Source organism: Lepidochelys kempii, chromosome 8 (assembly GCF_965140265.1).
Source record: "Lepidochelys kempii isolate rLepKem1 chromosome 8, rLepKem1.hap2, whole genome shotgun sequence".
NCBI classification, from domain to species: domain Eukaryota; kingdom Metazoa; phylum Chordata; order Testudines; family Cheloniidae; genus Lepidochelys; species Lepidochelys kempii.
In genome coordinates, this window is record NC_133263.1 from 48862887 (window position 1) to 48881024 (window position 18138).

An 18138-nucleotide genomic window follows, 5' to 3' on the forward strand; every position below is an offset into this window, starting at 1 on the left:
AGTCATACGCAGGCAGCCTGCACAGTAGTCAGGAGCTGTTCAACTACAGGCTGAGCAAGTGCAGAATGGTGGTAGAATGTGCATTTGGACGTTTAAAGGCGTGCTGGCGCAGTTTACTGACTCACTTAGACCTCAGCGAAACCAATATTCCCACTGTTATTACTGCTTGCTGTGCACTCCACAATATCTGTGAGAGTAAGGGGGAGACGTTTATGGCGGGGTGGGAGGTTGAGGCAAATCGCCTGGCTGCTGGTTACATGCAGCCAGACACCAGGGCGGTTAGAAGAGCACAGGAGGGCGCGGTACGCATCAGAGAAGCTTTGAAAACCAGTTTCATGACTGGCCAGGCTACGGTGTGAAAGTTCTGTTTGTTTCTCCTTGATGAAACCCCCCGCCCCTTGGTTCACTCTACTTCCCTGTAAGCTAACCACCCTCCCCTCCTCCCTTCGATCACCGCTTGCAGAGGCAATAAAGTCATTGTTGCTTCACGTTCATGCATTCTTTATTAATTCATCACACAAATAGGGGGATGACTACCAAGGTAGCCCAGGAGGGGTGGTGGAGGAGGGAAGGAAAATGCCACGCAGCACTTTAAAAGTTTACAACTTTAAAATTTATTGAATGCCAGCCTTCTTTTGTTTGGGCAATCCTCTGTGGTGGAGTGGCTGGTTGGCCGGTGGCCCCCCCACCGCGTTCTTGGGCGTCTGGGTGTGGAGGCTTTGGAACTTGGGGAGGAGGGCGGTTGGTTACACAGGGGCTGTAGCGACAGTCTGTGCTCCAGCTGCCTTTGCTGCAGCTCAACCATACACTGGAGCATACTGGTTTGGTCCTCCAGCAGCCTCTGCATTGAATCCTGCCTCCTCTCATCACGCTGCCGCCACATTTGAGCTTCAGCCCTCTCTTCAGCCTGCCACCTCGCCTCCCGGTCATTTTGTGCTTTCCTGCACTCTGCCATTATTTGCCTCCACGCATTCGTCTGTGCTCTATCAGTGCGGGAGGACAGCATGAGCTCAGAGAACATTTCATCTCGAGTGCATTTTTTTTCTTTCTAAGCTTCACTAGCCTCTGGGAAGGAGAAGATCCTATGATCATTGAAACACATGCAGCTGGTGGAGAGAAAAAAAAAAAAAGGGACAGCGGTATTTAAAAAGACACATTTTATAAAACAGTGGCTACACTCTTTCAGGGTAAACCTTGCTGTTAACATTACATACATAGCACATGTGCTTTCGTTACAAGGTCGCATTTTGCCTCCCCCCACCGTGTGGCTACCCCTTCAACCCTCTCCCATCCCTGTGGCTAACAGTGGGGAACATTTCTGTTTAGCCACAGGCAAACAGCCCAGCAGGAATGGGCTCCTCTGAGTGTCCCCTGAAGAAAAGCACTCTATTTCAACCAGGTGACCATGAATTATATCTCACTCTCCTGAGGATAACACAGAGAGATAAAGAACGGATGTTGTTTGAACGCCAGCAAACATACACTGCAATGCTTTCTTGTACAATGATTCCCGAGTACATGTTACTGGCCTGGAGTGGTAAAGTGTCCTACCATGAAGGATGCAATAAGGCTGCCCTCCCCAGAAACCTTTTGCAAAGGCTTTGGGAGTACATCCAGGAGAGCCGCGAATGCCAGGGCAAAGTAATCCTTTCACATGCTTGCTTTTAAACCATGTATAGTATTTTAAAAGGTACACTCACCGGAGGTCTCTTCTCCGCCTGCTGGGTCCAGGAGGCAGCCTTGGGTGAGTTCGGGGGGTACTGGCTCCAGGTCCAGGGTGAGAAACAGTTCCTGGCTGTCGGGAAAACCGGTTTCTTCACTTGCTTGCTGTGAGCTATCTACAACCTCATCATCATCATCTTCTTCGTCCCCAAAACCTGCTTCTGTATTGTCTCCATCTCCATTGAAGGAGTCAAACAACACGGCTGGGGTAGTGGTGGCTGAACCCCCTAAAATGGCATGCAGCTCATCATAGAAGCGGCATGTTTGGGGCTCTGACCCGGAGCGGCCGTTTGCCTCTCTGGTTTTCTGGTAGGCTTGCCTCAGCTCCTTCAATTTCACGCGGCACTGCTTCGGGTCCCTGTTATGGCCTCTGTCCTTCATGCCCTGGGAGATTTTGACAAAGGTTTTGGCATTTCGAAAACTGGAACGGAGTTCTGATAGCACAGATTCCTCTCCCCATACAGCAATCAGATCCCATACCTCCCATTCAGTCCATACAGGAGCTCTTTTGCGATTCTGGGACTCCATCATGGTCACCTCTGCTGATGAGCTCTGCATGGTCACCTGCAGCTTGCCACGCTGGCCAAACAGGAAATGAGATTCAAAAGTTCGTGGTTCTTTTCCTGTCTACCTGGCCAGTGCATCTGAGTTGAGAGCACTGTCCAGAGCGGTCACAATGGAGCACTCTGGGATAGCTCCCGGAGGCCAATACCGTCTAATTGTGTCCACAGTACCCCAAATTCGAGCCGGCAAGGCCGATTTAAGTGCTAATCCACTTGTCAGGAGTGGAGTAAGGAAATCGATTTTAAGAGCCCTTTAAGTCGAAATAAAGGGCTTCATCGTGTGGACGGGTGCAGGTTTACATCGATTTAATGCTGCTAAATTCGACCTAAAGTCCTAGTGTAGACCAGGGCTCAGGGAAAGGAATTAGTAAAGTTGGTTTAAGGAACTACATCAAACTCTGCTTCCACCACCACTGGCAGCCCTAAGCATACCACCATACACTTCTCTGGCAGGCTCTGCTACCATACATGCCCTGCCCATTCACACACCAGCAGAATCAGCTGCAGCTGGAGGATCAACACCATGTTAATAAAAACCTGATGAGGGGCATGTGAAAGTTAGAAATAGCCTATGAAGGTAAAAGTTAGACCCAGGTGTGGCTCTTCTTCTGCTTCACTTCTAAGTTCTGGAGTTCAGACTTTTTCTATCAGGCTAGCTCAAGGTATCTGGTTCTGTCCCCTGTTCTGCCACAAATTCCTTATGTGACTCTGAGCAAGTCACTTAGCTTCTAGTTGCCTTAAGATCCCCTTCTGTAAAACTGGGATAATACTTACCTGCTTAGGAGTGGTGAGGTTTAGCTCAGGGTCGTGCGACTGTTGCTACAGAAGTATTAACACAGGCACAGAAGTACTACAAAGCCAGCAGCCCTAACGAAGCTTTAGCTTGCTAGATGAAAGGTTTCTTGCGTGAGGTAATGGAGGGACTAGGCTGTTCTTTGTAAACGTACTGCGCTATTCATGAGGAATAGGTTAATATTGAGGAATACCACAGCATGATTCATCGTGCTGTCCAAGCCATTAAGATTCTCCCTCTGGAACAACACAGTTTTAATTAATTTGTCTGCTCCCCAAAGCCTGCTGCAGCGCTGAGGCCTAGTGAGTATGTGACTGGAAACGCAATCACAGCCTCCTGCATAGCTGTGTGGGGTACTAACATATGCATAGCCTGAGATGAGGTTTCTTTCAGATCACTTCTTCCGCCCACAGATTGGAATCTCTGCTAGTGAGCCCAACAATGCTGCCAAGGAGAGTGTACATTAGAACAGTCAGACTGGGTCAGGCCAATGCTCCATCTAGCCCAGTATCCTGCATCTGACAGAGGCCAATGCCAGGCACTTCAGAAAGAATTAACAGGGCTGTTATCAAGTGAGCCATCCCCTGTTGTCCAGTCCCAGTTTCCGGCAGCCAGAGGTTTAGGAACACCCAAAGCATGAAGTTGCATCCCTGACCATCTTGCTAATAGCCATTGATAGATAACTTTCTAGAGGATAGGTCCAAATCTTTTTTTTTTAACCCAGTTATACTTTTGGCTTTCACAACATCCCCGGCATCAAGTTCCACAGGGGTTGACTGTCCATTGTGTGAAGTATTTCCTCTTGTCTGTTTTAAACTGGCTGCCTATTAATTTTATCAGATGACCCCTGGTTCTTGTGTCATGCAAAGGCATTAACACTTCCCTATTCATTTTCTCCACACCATTTATGATTTTATAGACCTCTATTATATCCCCCCTTTGCTCAAAGCTCTTGGGCCCAGCTTTACCCTTCATTAGAGGGACTCAGCTCCCAGTGGAAGCTGTGCCTGACTGCAGAATTGCAGCCCATGGCTCACATGCGGACCAGCTGGAAGCAGGTGTAGTTTTCATTGGAGTTGCACCAGATTTGATGTGGTTCCTTGTTCTTGAGGAGGAGGAGGAGGAACATTGTAAGCGCTGGTGCTCTTCAGAGGCAGGCAACGAGGTTGGTGTCAGTTCTGATACAGGGGATTATACCAATACTCTTCACCTCTGCCTGAAACCTACGTCACTGCCTGGCCACGTGCTGTGGATCCTTGGCCTCGTTTCTATTTTCTGCTGCTTCCTCTGGCTCATGTTGCTATTGGTCACAGCACTTCACTGGTAACACCCCACCATTCCCTTTTCTAATGTCACAGCGGGAGATGGTTATAGCCAAGGGGCAGAGCCTTTTCCAGGAGCTCCAAGGCCTTGAGGCACAGAGCCCTCAGCCAGTCTCTTAGCATCACCTCTGTGCCAGGAATGAACACCTCATGCCTATTTTGAGAGGGTGATAGGCCAGGGTTTCCTGTCCTGTGGGCTGTGAAGCTGCTCCTTTCACAAAGACAGTATCAGTGCCGTATTCAGCAGCAAGGCGACTGTTTATATGAAGGTAACGCCAAGGGGTCCCAAGGGAAATCCGACTTGCTGGGCTAGGGCAGCAAAATGTCATCTTTTCCCTCAAGAGCTTGCAATCTAAATACACAAGACAAAGGCTGAGAGGGGAATCAGGCACAGATGGGGTAAGTGATTTGCCCAAGGTCCCACATAGGTCAGTGCCGGAGCCAGGAGTAGATGCTCTGTCTCCTGCCTCCCAATCCAAACCCTATCTATCTGACCATGCTGCCTCCTAGTGGTTGCCTAGGCCAGGTCTCTGAGCTTCCAGAGGCTTTCCTGACCTCCTAAAAACAGCTAAGAATGCTATGGCAGCCTGCAGCACTGCTCCATCTCTGTCTTTACTGAGTGTTTCTTTGTTTTAAAGTTACTCATGATCAAAAACGGGAGAGGTACAAATACACAGGAGGGAGAGTCAAATGCAGCAAGGCAAGAGTGAATGTTTGCACACTCATTTGCACTTCCTGTGGAAAAGGGTAAATTTAGCAGTTACAAGAGGGGAAAAACCCAGCAAGGGGCTCAGGTGAGAAATGGACCTTAGTGAAACGAGAGGTGCTGAGAAAAAAGAAGGTCATGCTATTTACATTGTGCCCAACATAAGCCATGTATGCACCATGAGTGAAGTCTGCAGATGGGAAGAAAGTGGAGGAAGGACCCTTATGCAGGTTGCAACAACTTTCCCATCTGCTGTGAAAGGGCTGTGTACTGGTTTGACAATAAACAAGACTTAACATAGGGACGGGCCAAAAGCACTGAGGTCAGTTGGAACTCAAAGGTGCTCTGCAAATCAATTGGCTATTTTTACAGACCCTTTTCTGACCATAACTGCACTTTAACCGAGAGCAGAACAGGTTTTATTACCTCCAAGTGAGTTCAGCTTGTTAACTGGCAGCTACAAAGAGATCTAGCAGCTGTAGCTGCTGGAATAGTTTCTGAGGAGTCACACAGCTCCAGGATGGGACGCTCGGAGCAGACTCAGAGCCACATATACAGGTGCATCTAAGGTAGTCATTCACAGGGCCCCCTTCAGCAAGTCCTTTACACTGACACTTGAGGGTCACGTCCTCTTGCTTAGCAATGTGTCAGCTCTTTGTGACATTCTCCTCCCCTCATGCAGCGAGCCAGCGCAAGGCCTATGCTCCACTTAAACCTTCTAAGTCAGGTTTAAGTGAGGCATGAGCTTTGCAGTGGCTATCCACATAGGCTGAACTGCACCTGGAGTGAACGGACAGGTACACTTTTTAAAGAGGGCATTTTATAAGGTGCCTGTGGCAACAGAGGGGCCAAACATAGCTGTTCCCTGACTTACCCACCAGCTTGCCTTAGGAACCCAGGCAGAGCTCAAATGAAGGGTGCATGCACAGGACAGCTAAGTAATCAAAAGCAGCGGCTCCTACTGCAGTGGATTTGACCCATTTTACAGCATGTTTGGTGCAAGCTGGCTTTCTGCCTGCTGCCATGACAGTGAGTCATGCTGGATGGCCGAGGAGCTTTTATGCTATTTGATTAATTTTTTGCATCATCAAGGAGATTGTCTGAGCAGCCATGTGCTGGCTCCACTAGCCAGCTGAACAGATGGAATTCATTCTGAGGGATCCTGGCTGAAAGCCTCTTGTGAGCACTGTGCTTGTGGAAAGCATGTAGCACTACAGAATGGGAGGCAAATCACTGAGGCTCTGGCACCCAGGCGATTCCAGCCAGGGAAAGGTGCCCCAGCATAACCCTTGGGGACCACCCACGTTTGGTCCAGAACACAATGAGCACATGTAGGCCGAGCCCTCATTCCTGTCACAGAACGGCCTTGACCTGAACAAGAATGAGACTGAGGTTTAAACCAGCATGGAAAAAAAAAACCAGAAGCTCTGCAAAGGACAGCCAGGGTAGCCAGAGCACAGCCTCCAGCACGTGCTCGGCTGCAGGATTTTAAACTACACCCGTTGATTCGAGGGAGGGACAAGTGAGAGACTTTGCTATTTTTAGATTGCAAACTCTCCAGGACAGGGCCTTTGCCGTCTATGTTTGCAAAGCACCTCACATGACTAGGGCCCTATAGTAATAACTGAAGTGGGAGAGGGAGCCTGACAGTCCAGCTGTGCTTTGTCCTTCCTGTGTCAGGAGGCATGATCGTCAGAAGGTTTTCTGCCATCTGGGACAACAGCTACACCTGGGAAAGCATCAAAGAGGAACTGCAAGGTCAGGCTGATTTTTTTAAAGTGGAAAGTTCAGGGTGAGCAGGCGCTGGGGATCTCAGGCAGGTCTGCAATTAGTAGACTTGTGGTGGAAAAAAACCACTATAATGAAAACCCTGCCCCTGAGAAGGGCTGCCCCTATTGGAGTCACTGGGAGTTGCAGGTGCTCAGCACGTCAAGATCAGCCTCTAAATTACTGAGGTGCTGAAACAACCAGCCTCTGGATCAGAAAGGGCCAGCTATGACACCTAGCTACAGGACATCTAACCCCAAAGACAGTGTCTAATCTCATCACGAGTGGGTCATCCCTGCCTCTGACAGAGTCCTGAGGAGTCTGTCCCTTTTTTATGCTTTGGCAACACTTGTGAAGCTTGTCATGCCAATAAAGTCTCGTTGAATTCAATTTAAAGTGCCACAGACTCCGGTAATGTAGGGTAGCCAGCACCTCATCTGACCTTCCACGAACCGCAAAACAACCTTGCTATCTTGGCATTCAGAAACTAATCACAGATGGGTCCATGCTGCTGCGTCTGCATGTGGATCCAGCCTCTCCCATAATCCTTCTGCCATCGCACACCCTCAGGTAATCTTGTCCTGGAAATACCAAAGTTTGGCTCTCGGGCTGTATGTTCAGATTAATGACTATATATGTGTGAGGCTTAAAAAAATATAAGACCCCAAGACAGGCAGGAGCTGTGGAAATGAAGCTTCAGATTTTGCTGCAGTTCAGCGCCGACCTGGTGCTCTTCGCTGTCAGAGGACCTGCAAGACAGCAGATTTCCAAGTGATGCTTCATTGCGTTCTAATACTGCCTCTTCTAGTGCAGTTACAGACTAATGGATACAGCAAATACAATGCATTGCAGCTGAGAGAGCTGAGGAAACTGTCAACATCATCACCAGACCTAGAGACAGGGCTATGTGCTCTTGTCCCTTTTGACAGCAAAGCTGAATGACCGTCCCCTTGCCGTGTGTCCCTTCCTCATCAGAGCTATTGAATCTCAGTGCTTTTAGTCCCTGGGAGGGGTTTTAGTCTGAAGTCTCTGACATGCTCTCCGTCTTAACTCCAGCTAACAAAGTCTTTGTCTGGGAATTTCCTTTGGTGTCTAAGGGGAGGTCCAGCACAGCTGGCACATGCAGAGCGACTGCCTTAGAGCTTGCAGGGTCTCTTCCCCATCACTTGCTTCCTTGCCCCTTCAGCTTTACAGTCCTCTCTGGCTTCATTCTCATGACAGCAGATGGCTGGGAAAAGACTAGCCAGGAAGCGGGGACTGAGTGGGAAGATTAGGGCAGTCCAGGGATTCAGATATTGAGGAAAGCAGAGCCTGTGGCCTGGGCTGGAGAGCAGGGGTTTGGATAGAGGAGAGAAGGGGGGAGTGGGAGCACTTAGGGAGGGCTCTGGTCGGAGGCAGTGATGAGTTTGGAGGTGCTGGCCCTAGGGTTTTATGTGGCTCCAAGATCAGGATTTGGGTGGCAGGGGTCAAAAGGCTGGGTGACTGTGGGAAGCTGGCGGGGAGTGGGAGGGCGTCTGAGCCAGGGATAATCAGGGATGGGATACGTTTGAGCAAGGAAATCCAGGATTTCCCGGCAGTGGGAGGAAAAGAGCCCCCTGCATCCTTAGGAGGTTCCCTGGCCTCTGGCGTGTCCTTCTCACATTCCTAACTCAACAGTGAATAACTCTTCAGATCCATTCCTCCCCGTCTCAGGTTTCCATCTCTCCACCCGCATTCCCTTATGGCACCTGTCTGCCTGGAGTCTATGCACCTTCTGTACATACAAGGATGGAGGTGTTCATCCCTCCCTCCCTGCCCTCCAGTCAGCAGGGGTGGAGACCAGCACAAAGCTACCCTAAAGGACCAGAGAATGGGGCCCATAATCTTTCCGCCACCGCACTCCCTCAGGTAGTCTTGTCCTAGAAATATCATATACTATGTTGTGTAGGGCAACACATGTATACCATTTTAATTGATATGGTCACTCAAGAGCCCACCCTGTATTCAGTGGCTATGACTATTTGAATTTCTTTTTCAGTAATTTACTAATGTCCATTAATTATTATTATTATTATGTATTTATCATTATTACATATAGATATTGAAAATCATATAACAGATTCATCCTGCCCATAAGGCTATGGGCTCTGTAGCCCCAATACTCACGGGGCGTGGCCAGCTTTGTGAAGATGGGAAGCATGATATCTTCCAGCTGCTGCTTCTGATCCAGAAAGTCTTGTCTGGTGGGCTCCTTGGTGTTCTCAAGCCAGTCAGATTTTACACGACAGGCGCTGAGACACATGTTCTGTAGAAGAGACAAGGGACATTAACCTTTAGAAGGTGAACTCCGGAAATCAATTACAGTATATACTTGTTCATTAGCCAGTTCATTTGTAAGCCGACCCCCAAGATGGATAGGTAAAAATAGTAAAATCTGTATTACTCTTTCATAAGCCGACCCTATATTTCAGGGTTTGGCTCCTGGCCCATCAGGGTAACCCACTGGTGGATCGGGACGTTTTGTTTACCTGGAGTGTTCACAGGTATGGAGCCGCTCAGCTCCCTGTGGCCGTGGTTCACCGTTCCCAGCCAATGGCGGTGAACTGCGGCCACAGGGAACTGAGGGTCTCCATGCCTGCAGACACTCCAGGTAAACAAAACTACAATGTATTAGATATTCAATTCAATGATTTCATAGAGTTTAAAATCATCAAATTTTGGTGTAGACCTGTTTATAAGCCGACCCCAGCTTTTTGATGCGTCACTTTTCTTTACCAAAAATATTCGGCTTATGAACGAATATATATGGTACTTCATTTTAGATTATGTTACGAGTGGCCCCTCTCAACCAATCAGAAGGCCAGGTAGCAACCCAGGGTCAAACTGCCTGTGCGATTTCTTACATGCCTGCCTCTGCCAGCCACAAAAGAGAGGATGCAACATTGGCCTTGAATTAAATCTGGTCTCTCCTGTTAGGAGTTACAAATAAGGCACATTGATTAAGTTTGTATCAGTTAATTGAAGAGAGAGGTATGGTGTAGTGATCAGGTCACAGGACTGGGAGCCAGGAGCTCCCAAGATATCATCCAGAACCGGACGGTCACTCTTGCTGTGCCTCTGGGCTCAGGAGAACTGGGCGCAACTCTCTTCAGAGCCCATAAACACTGTTGGGCTACAGGAGATGCTGCAAAGCAACACGAGGTGCCAAGCGATCCAGCACTAAGAGTGCAGTGAAAGGGCTAGAGCAGGAGGGAGGAGCACAGTCTCCCGTCTCCCTGTGTAACCTTGGAATAACCACTTCACCTCTCCACGGGTCGCTTTCCCCATCTGTAAATGGGGATAACGCTCACCTCACGCAGGACCTATAAGGCTTCATTCATAAGTGCAAAGCATTTGGGCTCAGATCCTCAAAGGGATTTAGGTGTCCAACTCCCATTGAAATCCATGGGAGTTAGACACCCAAATACCTTTGGGATCTGAGCCTTTGTGTTTATCCAGCACCTTCTCCAGCAGGATAACAAAGTACTACCATTCATACGCTGATCTGCTCCCCATTGCAAGCACTGCTGAGTGTAGTCTCCACCCCTTTGGCTGGGGAAGCCTTTCTGCAAAGGGCGGTGTGAGCAGAAAACATATCCCCACATGGAATCAAGAAGGCAGTTCTAAAGTTTACTGCAAATAGGTCGATTCTCCTGATAAGAGCTCTGCATTGTACCTTGTCTTCCTTGTTCAGCCTTCCCTGCACCTTTTCTGGGTCTGCAATCGTTGCCTGGATGTGGGCGATGAACGTCCGCAGAGCCTGCTTAGCTTCTGCGAAACAGGACACACGTGAGGTTAGTCATGGGGAAGTACTCACAGAACGAGGCAGGGGCTTATAGAGAGACAGACTGCTACACAAAAGGAACCAGCCTTGTGTCCCATGTTGATCCAGACTGCTTTAAGGCTATTTAGGTACTAATTATTTGCCCTTCCTTGGAAGCCCTTGGGGTTTATAAATATTAACGAATGGAGCCTCACCACACTCCCGGGAGGTAGATAAGTCTATTGTCCCATTTTACAGATTGGGAAACAAGGCACAACAGGACAGATCCTCAGCTGGTGTAAATCACTGCCTTCAATGCCAATTTATGCCAGCTAAGGATCTAGAAATGATGGGCCTGTTCCTGTGAGGTGGTGGGTGCCTCTAGCTCTCCTGGACTTCAGGGGAAGTCCCAAGAGCTCAGCCTCCCACAGGGTCACACCTACATTAAGGGTGTAAACCTGAGGGGTCAGTCACTGGCAAACCTGCGCATCTTCGAAAGAGCACAACGCCGAGCACTGCCCTGACCAAGTCGTTGGGGGGCCAGACGGTGAACCCCTGACTCATAACAGAGCAGTTACTCACACAAGGAGCTGTGACTCCAGTAAGACTTGTTGTGTGCACATGGGTTCTCATGTTACCTAATTCCATAGTTATAACTGGCTGGACTAGCACAGCATCCTTGGCAAGTCAAACATCTGTATTAATAATAGTTTGCACTTCATAGCTCCTTTCACCTGAGGGATTTCAAAGCACTGTACAAAACGGGTCAATATTATCTCCATTTTACAAACGGGGAACTGAGTCACAGAGCGGCTAAATCAGTTGCAGAGCTGGGATTAGAAGTCAGTCTTTCTAACTCCCCCTTCCCCACTCTCGCTGCTAGACCATGTTAGGCTGCTTATATCTTTAACTCCGTACGGTGCCCCCTGAGAAAAGCTTTGAGATCTTTATGACATCACAATACCTTTCTTGAAAGCAAACGCCACTGGCTGATGATGTCACCAGCCGACAACTTCTCTGGCACTCAGGACTGGAGCTTGGTCCCAAGCCACGAAACGCCAGGGTGGAGGATTTCATTTGCTTAAAATCCATCCAAGGCACTACAGTATGAACTTTAAAGACTATTTGCTGCTGGATCTCTGGCTGCAGTTGGTACATGCTGACAATCAAGTCACTGGAGACCTTTCCTCTTAAAAAAAGACCATGTTCGTCCGAGGCGCCTCCCTAGTCTTTCCTGTCTGGATTGTCGTCTTGTTCCAAGACAGCCTCTGCCTTTGTGATCGCCCAAGCTGGGTCAGAGTTGGATGGGAAATTCTTCCAGAGGATCTGGAGCAACTGCAGCTTGGAACTTCGCTTCAATCTAACTGCCTGCCCTACCCTCTGGACCAACTATCTCACTGCTTTACTCACCTGGAAATAGCCAAAGGATGCTTGGAGGTTCTGTGTGCCAGCTGCAAAGTTATACTTTTCCTCCTAGGGGGCTTATGTGTACACTGTCTTTGGAGCAAATTGAGAAGACCGCAGAAGAAGGTGAGTGATGTAAATGAGCAAGGTAGGAATGATGCTGGTTAGATTAGAGCATGGGACTGGAAATTGACTAACTCTGCTACTGACTCACTGGGTGGCCTTGAGCAAGTCACTTAAGCCTAACTTTTCAAATGTGTCTGCTAATTTTGGGTGCCTCCATTTTGAGGCGCCATTGAAGACACCAAGGCCAAGAGGTTCAGAAATAGAAGCCTAAAGCTAAGTCCATGTTTGGACACTCTGAAAGTGGCCTGATTGTCAAAAATACCAAGCACTCAAGATCTCCCATTGATGGTACCCATCTCTCCAGGGGCTCTGCTGTGTGCTTGGCACTTTGGGAAGTCAGACCACTTATTTAGGTGTTGAAATATCCTGTGTTGGCCAGAGGGCCAGGGACGGTTGTCAGCTGTCGAGTTTTGTGCCATGATACAACTAGAGGCTATGAACAGCTAGAGTCAAAGCACTTAAATGTGGGAAATAGCAACCAGCCTAGGATAGCACCCACCACTTTGGCTTGGATCATCCCTGAGCCTTGTGTCCCATTTCCTGGGGGAGGTGGGAGTCCTCTGGATATGGCCAGAGGTCTAGGGAAAGCCCACCCTTATGCTATCACTATTATTTGTATTAGAGTAGCACTTATGGACACCAGTAAAGGATCAGGGTCCCAGGGTGCTAGGTGCTGTACAGACAGTAGTAAAACAAAAATAGTTTAATGTGGATAAATGTAAAGTAATACACACTGGAAAAAATAACCCCAACTTTACATACAATATGATGGCGGCTAATTTACCTATAACTAATCAGGAGAAAGATCTTGGAGTCATCATGGATACTTCTCTGAAGACGTCCATGCAGTGTGCAGCGGCAGTCAAAAAAGCAAACAAGATGTTAGGAATCATTAAAAAAAGGGATAGAGAATAAGATGGAGAATATCTTATTGCCCTTATATAAATCCATGGTATGCCCACATCTTGAATACTGCATACAGATGTGGTCCCCTCATCTCAAAAAAGATATACTGGCATTAGAAAAGGTTCAGAAAAAGGGAACTAAAATCATTAGGGGTTTGGAATGGGCCCCATATGAGAAGAGATTAAAGAGGCTAGGACTTTTCAGCTTGGAAAAGAGGAGACTAAGGGCGGATATGATAGAGGTATACAAAATCATGAGTGGTGTAGAGAAAGTGAATAAGGAAAAGTTATTTACTTGTTCCCATAATATAAGAACTAGGGGCCACCAAATGAAATTCATGGGCAGTAGGTTTAAAACAAATAAAAGGAAGTTCTTCTTCACACAGCACACAGTCAACCTGTGGAACTCCTTGCCTAAGGAGGTTGTGAAGGCAAGGACTATAACAGGGTTTAAAAGAGAGGTGGATAAATTCATGGAGGTTAAGTCCATTAATGGCTATTAGCCAGGATGGGTAAGGAATGGTGTTGCTAGCCTCTGTTTGTCAGAGGGTGAGATGGATGGCAGGAGAGAGATCACTTGATCATTACCTGTTAGGTTCACTCCCTCTGGGGCACCTGGCATTGGCCACTGTCAGTAGACAGGATACTGGGCTGGATGGACCTTTGGTCTGACCAAGTATGGCTGTTCTTATGTTCTTACTTCCCTGCCCCAGAGAGTTTACCGTGTTGGTTAGTGAAGAGGTTCTCAACCTTTCTCTTTCTGAGGCCTCCCAAAATGCTATAAAAATTCCACAGCCCACCTGTGCCACAACAACTGTTTTTCTGCATATAAAAGCCAAGGCCAGCGTTAAGGGGTAACAAGAAGGACAACTGCCCGGGGCCCTACGCCACAGGGGGCACCATGAAGCTAAGTTGCTCAGGCTTTGGCTTCAGCCCCGGGTGGTAGGGCTCAGGGCCCCAGGCTGCAGTCCTGCATGGTGGGGGTTTGGCTTTCTGCCCCCCACATCTTGAAACCTGCCCATCCCCAGGGGACCCCTGGTTGAGAACCACTGGATTAGGGTTACTGAATGGTGCTCTCTGAATCCGAAGAGGTAAGGAAAGGAACAGAGAAGAGATGATATGGGTAACACTCCAAATGGTTGGTGATCACCAAACAGTCAATGCCTGGGGCCTTGCTGCTGCAAACACTTAATTAATCCAAGTACAAGGATTTCCTCCGGCTTGCCCGCATGGCAGGGCTGCCGCCTGTACTCAAACCACGCAGTGCCCTCAGTGAGGCAACATACTTGCACATGGACTTTCAGTTGGAGTCAGATCTTGGGGCAGGTCCTCCAAGTATTTTGGCTCCCAACTTCCACTGAAATCAATAGAAATTAGGAGCCTAGATACCTTTGAGGACCTGGACCCTGGTGCTTTTGGGGCAGAGCGCTGTATGTCATTGGGACTATTCACAAAGCAAGGTGCAGCTCAGTGTAAGTGCATCAGGAAGTGGCCCTTACAGCTCACCTGCTCAAACCGATGAAGAGTTTTGCCATTGACTTCAGCAGGCCCAGGATTAGACCCTTCGTCAGCAGTCTCTAGAAGATGCTTAAGAAACTTGACTTGTTGATCATTTAAAATGCTCTGGCTCCCTCTTCAGCACCGTTCCAAGAAGCTTGAAACCTCTCCATGAACCATCAAAGAGGAAAGGGCTGATTTTAAAGGGACAGGTCAACTGGGCCTCATCATTTTAAACTGAATTGCTATTCTGAAGACTGAATCTAATGGCAAAGGACTCCGTAGCATGGGTTCACTCAAGAATTTCTCTCATGCACCATGAACATAACATAGGAACAGCCAGACTGACTCAGACTTCCTGTTTCTGGCTAAACCAGACACTTGCGAGGAAGGTGCAAGAAACCTCCTGTAGGCAGATGTGGAGGTGATCTGCCCCCAGGAAGGTCTCATCCTAGACCCCTAAGAGTTAGAGATTGATTTAAGCCCTAGAATGGGCAATGGAGACATTTGAAAGTACTGTAACAGCTAGGGTAGAACCCAGTGGGAGCCTTAGCAGGTGGATGGGAGGATAAGTCTGAAGTTTTCTTATAACGACTTGCAGAGAGTAAATCTCTGGAGAACAACAGACTGGATCAGATCCCCAGGCTGCTGTAAACCAGCATACCTCCATTGAAGTCCATGGATCAGATCCCCTGCTCGGGTAACGAAGAACAGTTCTGCTCAATTCTATGGGCCAGATCCCCAGGCTGATGTAAATCAGCGTCACTCCACTGACGTCGGTGGAGGTGACTTACACCAGCTGAAGATCTGGCCTGCGGTCTCTTGAATTAGTAAGTAAGAAATAAAGCCAGGCTGATGGCTTTTGGCTCTCGATGAAAAGAATTACTGTCACAATGTCATCTGCTCTGTCTTTCCAGGTGTCCGTGGAGACCTCTTCCGTTTCTGTCACGACAGAATTTCATGCTGAGTGCACCTGCAACGTCGACAAAATGCTCTGCAGGCTGGTAGCAAACACGTCTATCATGATGAAATACCTGAAGTACGTATGCCACCATCATAGGAAAGAAGCCAGGCACCGGAAGTTAAGTAAGAAGAGGAAGGAAGAAGAAATTAAGGATGAAGAGATCTTCCCTATTTGTCCGTACAGCCACAGCTCCAGCATGGATACTGTGATGCAGGAAGTATAAGTGAAAGGACTCCTCCTCAGACAACAATCATATTTTCGTGCTCTAATAATTGTGTATACATATTCTTTGCTAAGATATTGCAAAGGCAGGAGAGTGGGGAGGTCAAGGACTGAGCCAATCTGAAGTCGATGGCTGTTTGTTTGAATGTTTATCTAATGATGACAGTTTGAGAGTTGAACACTGTCGATGTTCCCATGGACAAGGTGGGGAAGCAGGAGGGGAGAAAGAGGGACTATTAAAAAAAGTCTTTCAGAAGCATGGTGACAGCGGTTTGAATTTGGAACGTCAGTAAAATAACATTGTACTGGGCAGAAAGAAGCCCCAGTTCTCTCCTGTGATCCAGCTGCTTTGAGCCACTCCCTCAATGCAAGGCAGCTGGAAAGCTGCCTTATTCCAGCTAGTTGGGGACTCCTCTAGCCAAAGATGAATCCCCATATGGCATGGAACCAGAATAAGCACTGTACACCATCTCCTCCAGCACAGTGGGCATGGCCAAGGAACAGGGGGCATGACTGGAGAGCCACTGTGTCCAGCTACCCCTGGCTGCTAGAATGGCCCCTTAGAACTGCAGCTGCTGGGTCACACCAGGGGCCAAACTGCTCCCTGACCACTCTGCGTGTCAGGGAGCTGCATGGACAGGGTAAACCAGCTTTGTCCCTTTTCCTCTGGTCCTGCACTGAGCATCACTTGGCAGGATCAGAGAACCTCAGCCTGATGCTTTATGTTTCTGCTATCCAGGACTTTCTTTAGGGCATGGGCAGCTACCAAGGGTCCACCTACAGAGTTACTGGTGCAGATCTCACCATAGGAGCTGCATTTGTTGTTGGATCAATCACCTTACAGGTCAAGCCTAGAGTAGTATTTAAAATTCACTTGACCTACAGACATGGGGGTCAAATCTTCAGCTGGTATAAATCAGCATAGCTTCATTCACTCCAGTGGAGCTCTGATGGACTTTCACCAGCTGAGGCTCTAACCCATGGTGATCACAACCTCCCCTGTGTAGTTGGGCGTTACCAGTCTCACCTGCCCAGTCCAGGAATTCGACGCAGTCTGTCTGTCCATAACGGTCGGCTATATCTCGGGCCTTTTCACCCCGGAAGGTCATTGCTAGAATATCAGCTTCCAGTTCTACCAGAGTTTTCAAAGTCTCCAGCTGGCCCCAGGCCGCAGCACAGTGGAGGAGTGTGTAACCTGTGGCATGATAGAGAAGTCATCAGAACCAAAGGGAGAGGTATCTTGCTGGGGGTCAAATACCAGCTAATAATACTTTGCATTTTCAGAGCTACTTTCTTCCCAAAGTGCTAAGTACACGTGAAACCCCCCTGTAATGCAGCTGCCACTGGAGGGGAGGTCAGCAACTAACCAGTGCTGCACAGCAGAGTCGGGGGCGGTAGGGGGGGAGAAAACTGTGGCCAAGGGCAATCCTCAGACAAAATGTACAGGGAAGGAGCCAGCCATGGAGGGGAGGGGAAAGGCACGTGAAGTCTGGAATCAGTGGTACGACAGAGGAAAGGGAAGTTTTGCGGCAAGAGGGTTAGAGAATTTAGGTTGCAGGAAGTGAGAGATGACCAAGCAGCTGGGACAACAGAACAGGAAGATCAATTTCTAACAGTGGAGTGTTACAGGAAGGGAACAGAGGAGAGGTCAGGATGGGGGGGGGTGAGTGAACTTGGAGAGGAGGTGAGTATAAAGCCACGTGGGGATCTCGGGTCAGATCCAAAGCCTAGTGAAGTCAATGGAAAGGATACCATTACCTCAGTGATGCTTGGATCAAGCTTCACAGAGGCAGAGTGGAGGGTGGAAGGAGTAAGTGAATGTGAATTCAGAGAAGTCAGGCTAAGCTTGAAGGAGCAGAAGGGCTGATCCTGCACCAATGAAGTCAATGCATTGGCTTGGATGGGGACTGGGTCAGGGCCGGAGTGAGCAGGTATGGGGCCTAATCCGTTGCCCGCTGCTGTCAGCAGCATACCTCTGGCTGTTTTATCCTTCATGACCACTCCGTATTTTGCCAGTGCTCTGATGACTGCACTCTGTCCAGCCATGCTGGTTGCATACAGTAGGTCTCTCCCTATGATGTCCTTTTCCATGAGAAGTTGCATGGCCTTTTCACCATCAGGGTCTTCTGGGTCAGCAAAAATCTGCTGCACACCCTCCACATCTCCAGTGAGAGCAGGCCTCAGGAGAGGGTTAGAATACTCTGGCTCCTTAGGCTCCCCTGTATCTGCTGGCTGTGTTGCTTCTCCTAGCTCCATTGTCTCTAGAGCAGTGTCTGCCAAAAAAGGAGAAACAGTATGGAATCCTTTAAAGCAGCTGATTGGTTTTGTGGTTTGCCCATATATATATTCACCAGGATTGTAACCTG

General features: G+C 48.5%; 2 protein-coding genes across 5 annotated transcripts in view; one reads left to right on the top strand and one right to left on the bottom strand.

The window, feature by feature from the left end:
- Positions 1-590: 590 nt before the first annotated feature.
- The window catches only part of ANKRD45 (ankyrin repeat domain 45), a 28255-nt gene continuing 10707 nt past the window's right edge, over positions 591-18138 (bottom strand). For 2 of the 4 annotated variants that reach the window (XM_073356393.1, XM_073356396.1), the window contains 5 exons: positions 17746-18045; positions 16800-16967; positions 10568-10662; positions 9019-9157; positions 591-1106 (listed from right to left, as the gene is read on the bottom strand). In XM_073356393.1, coding sequence (XP_073212494.1) covers positions 955-1106; positions 9019-9157; positions 10568-10662; positions 16800-16967; positions 17746-18045 — 854 coding nt within the window. In that variant the 3' untranslated portion in view covers positions 591-954. Of the gene's footprint in view, positions 1107-1700; positions 7623-9018; positions 9158-10567; positions 10663-16799; positions 16968-17745; positions 18046-18138 lie in introns of all 4 variants that reach the window. The other 2 variants (XM_073356395.1, XM_073356394.1) reach the window with 2 other exon arrangements.
- Positions 11858-16055, top strand: TEX50 (testis expressed 50). Its single transcript, XM_073356398.1, has 2 exons — positions 11858-12184; positions 15504-16055. The coding sequence occupies exons 1-2, from the start codon at positions 11858-11860 to the stop codon at positions 15771-15773; spliced, it is 597 nt and encodes a 198-aa protein (XP_073212499.1). The 3' UTR covers positions 15774-16055.

What these genes read in the sequence shown, in the direction of transcription:
- TEX50 (XM_073356398.1), top strand. Translation starts at nt 11,858, where the DNA reads ATGTTCGTCCGAGGCGCCTCCCTAGTCTTTCCTGTCTGGATTGTCGTC. An exon ending in TGAGAAGACCGCAGAAGAAG is followed by an intron (nt 12,185 to 15,503) that starts GTGAGTGATGTA and finishes CTGTCTTTCCAG; the next exon opens with GTGTCCGTGGAGACCTCTTC.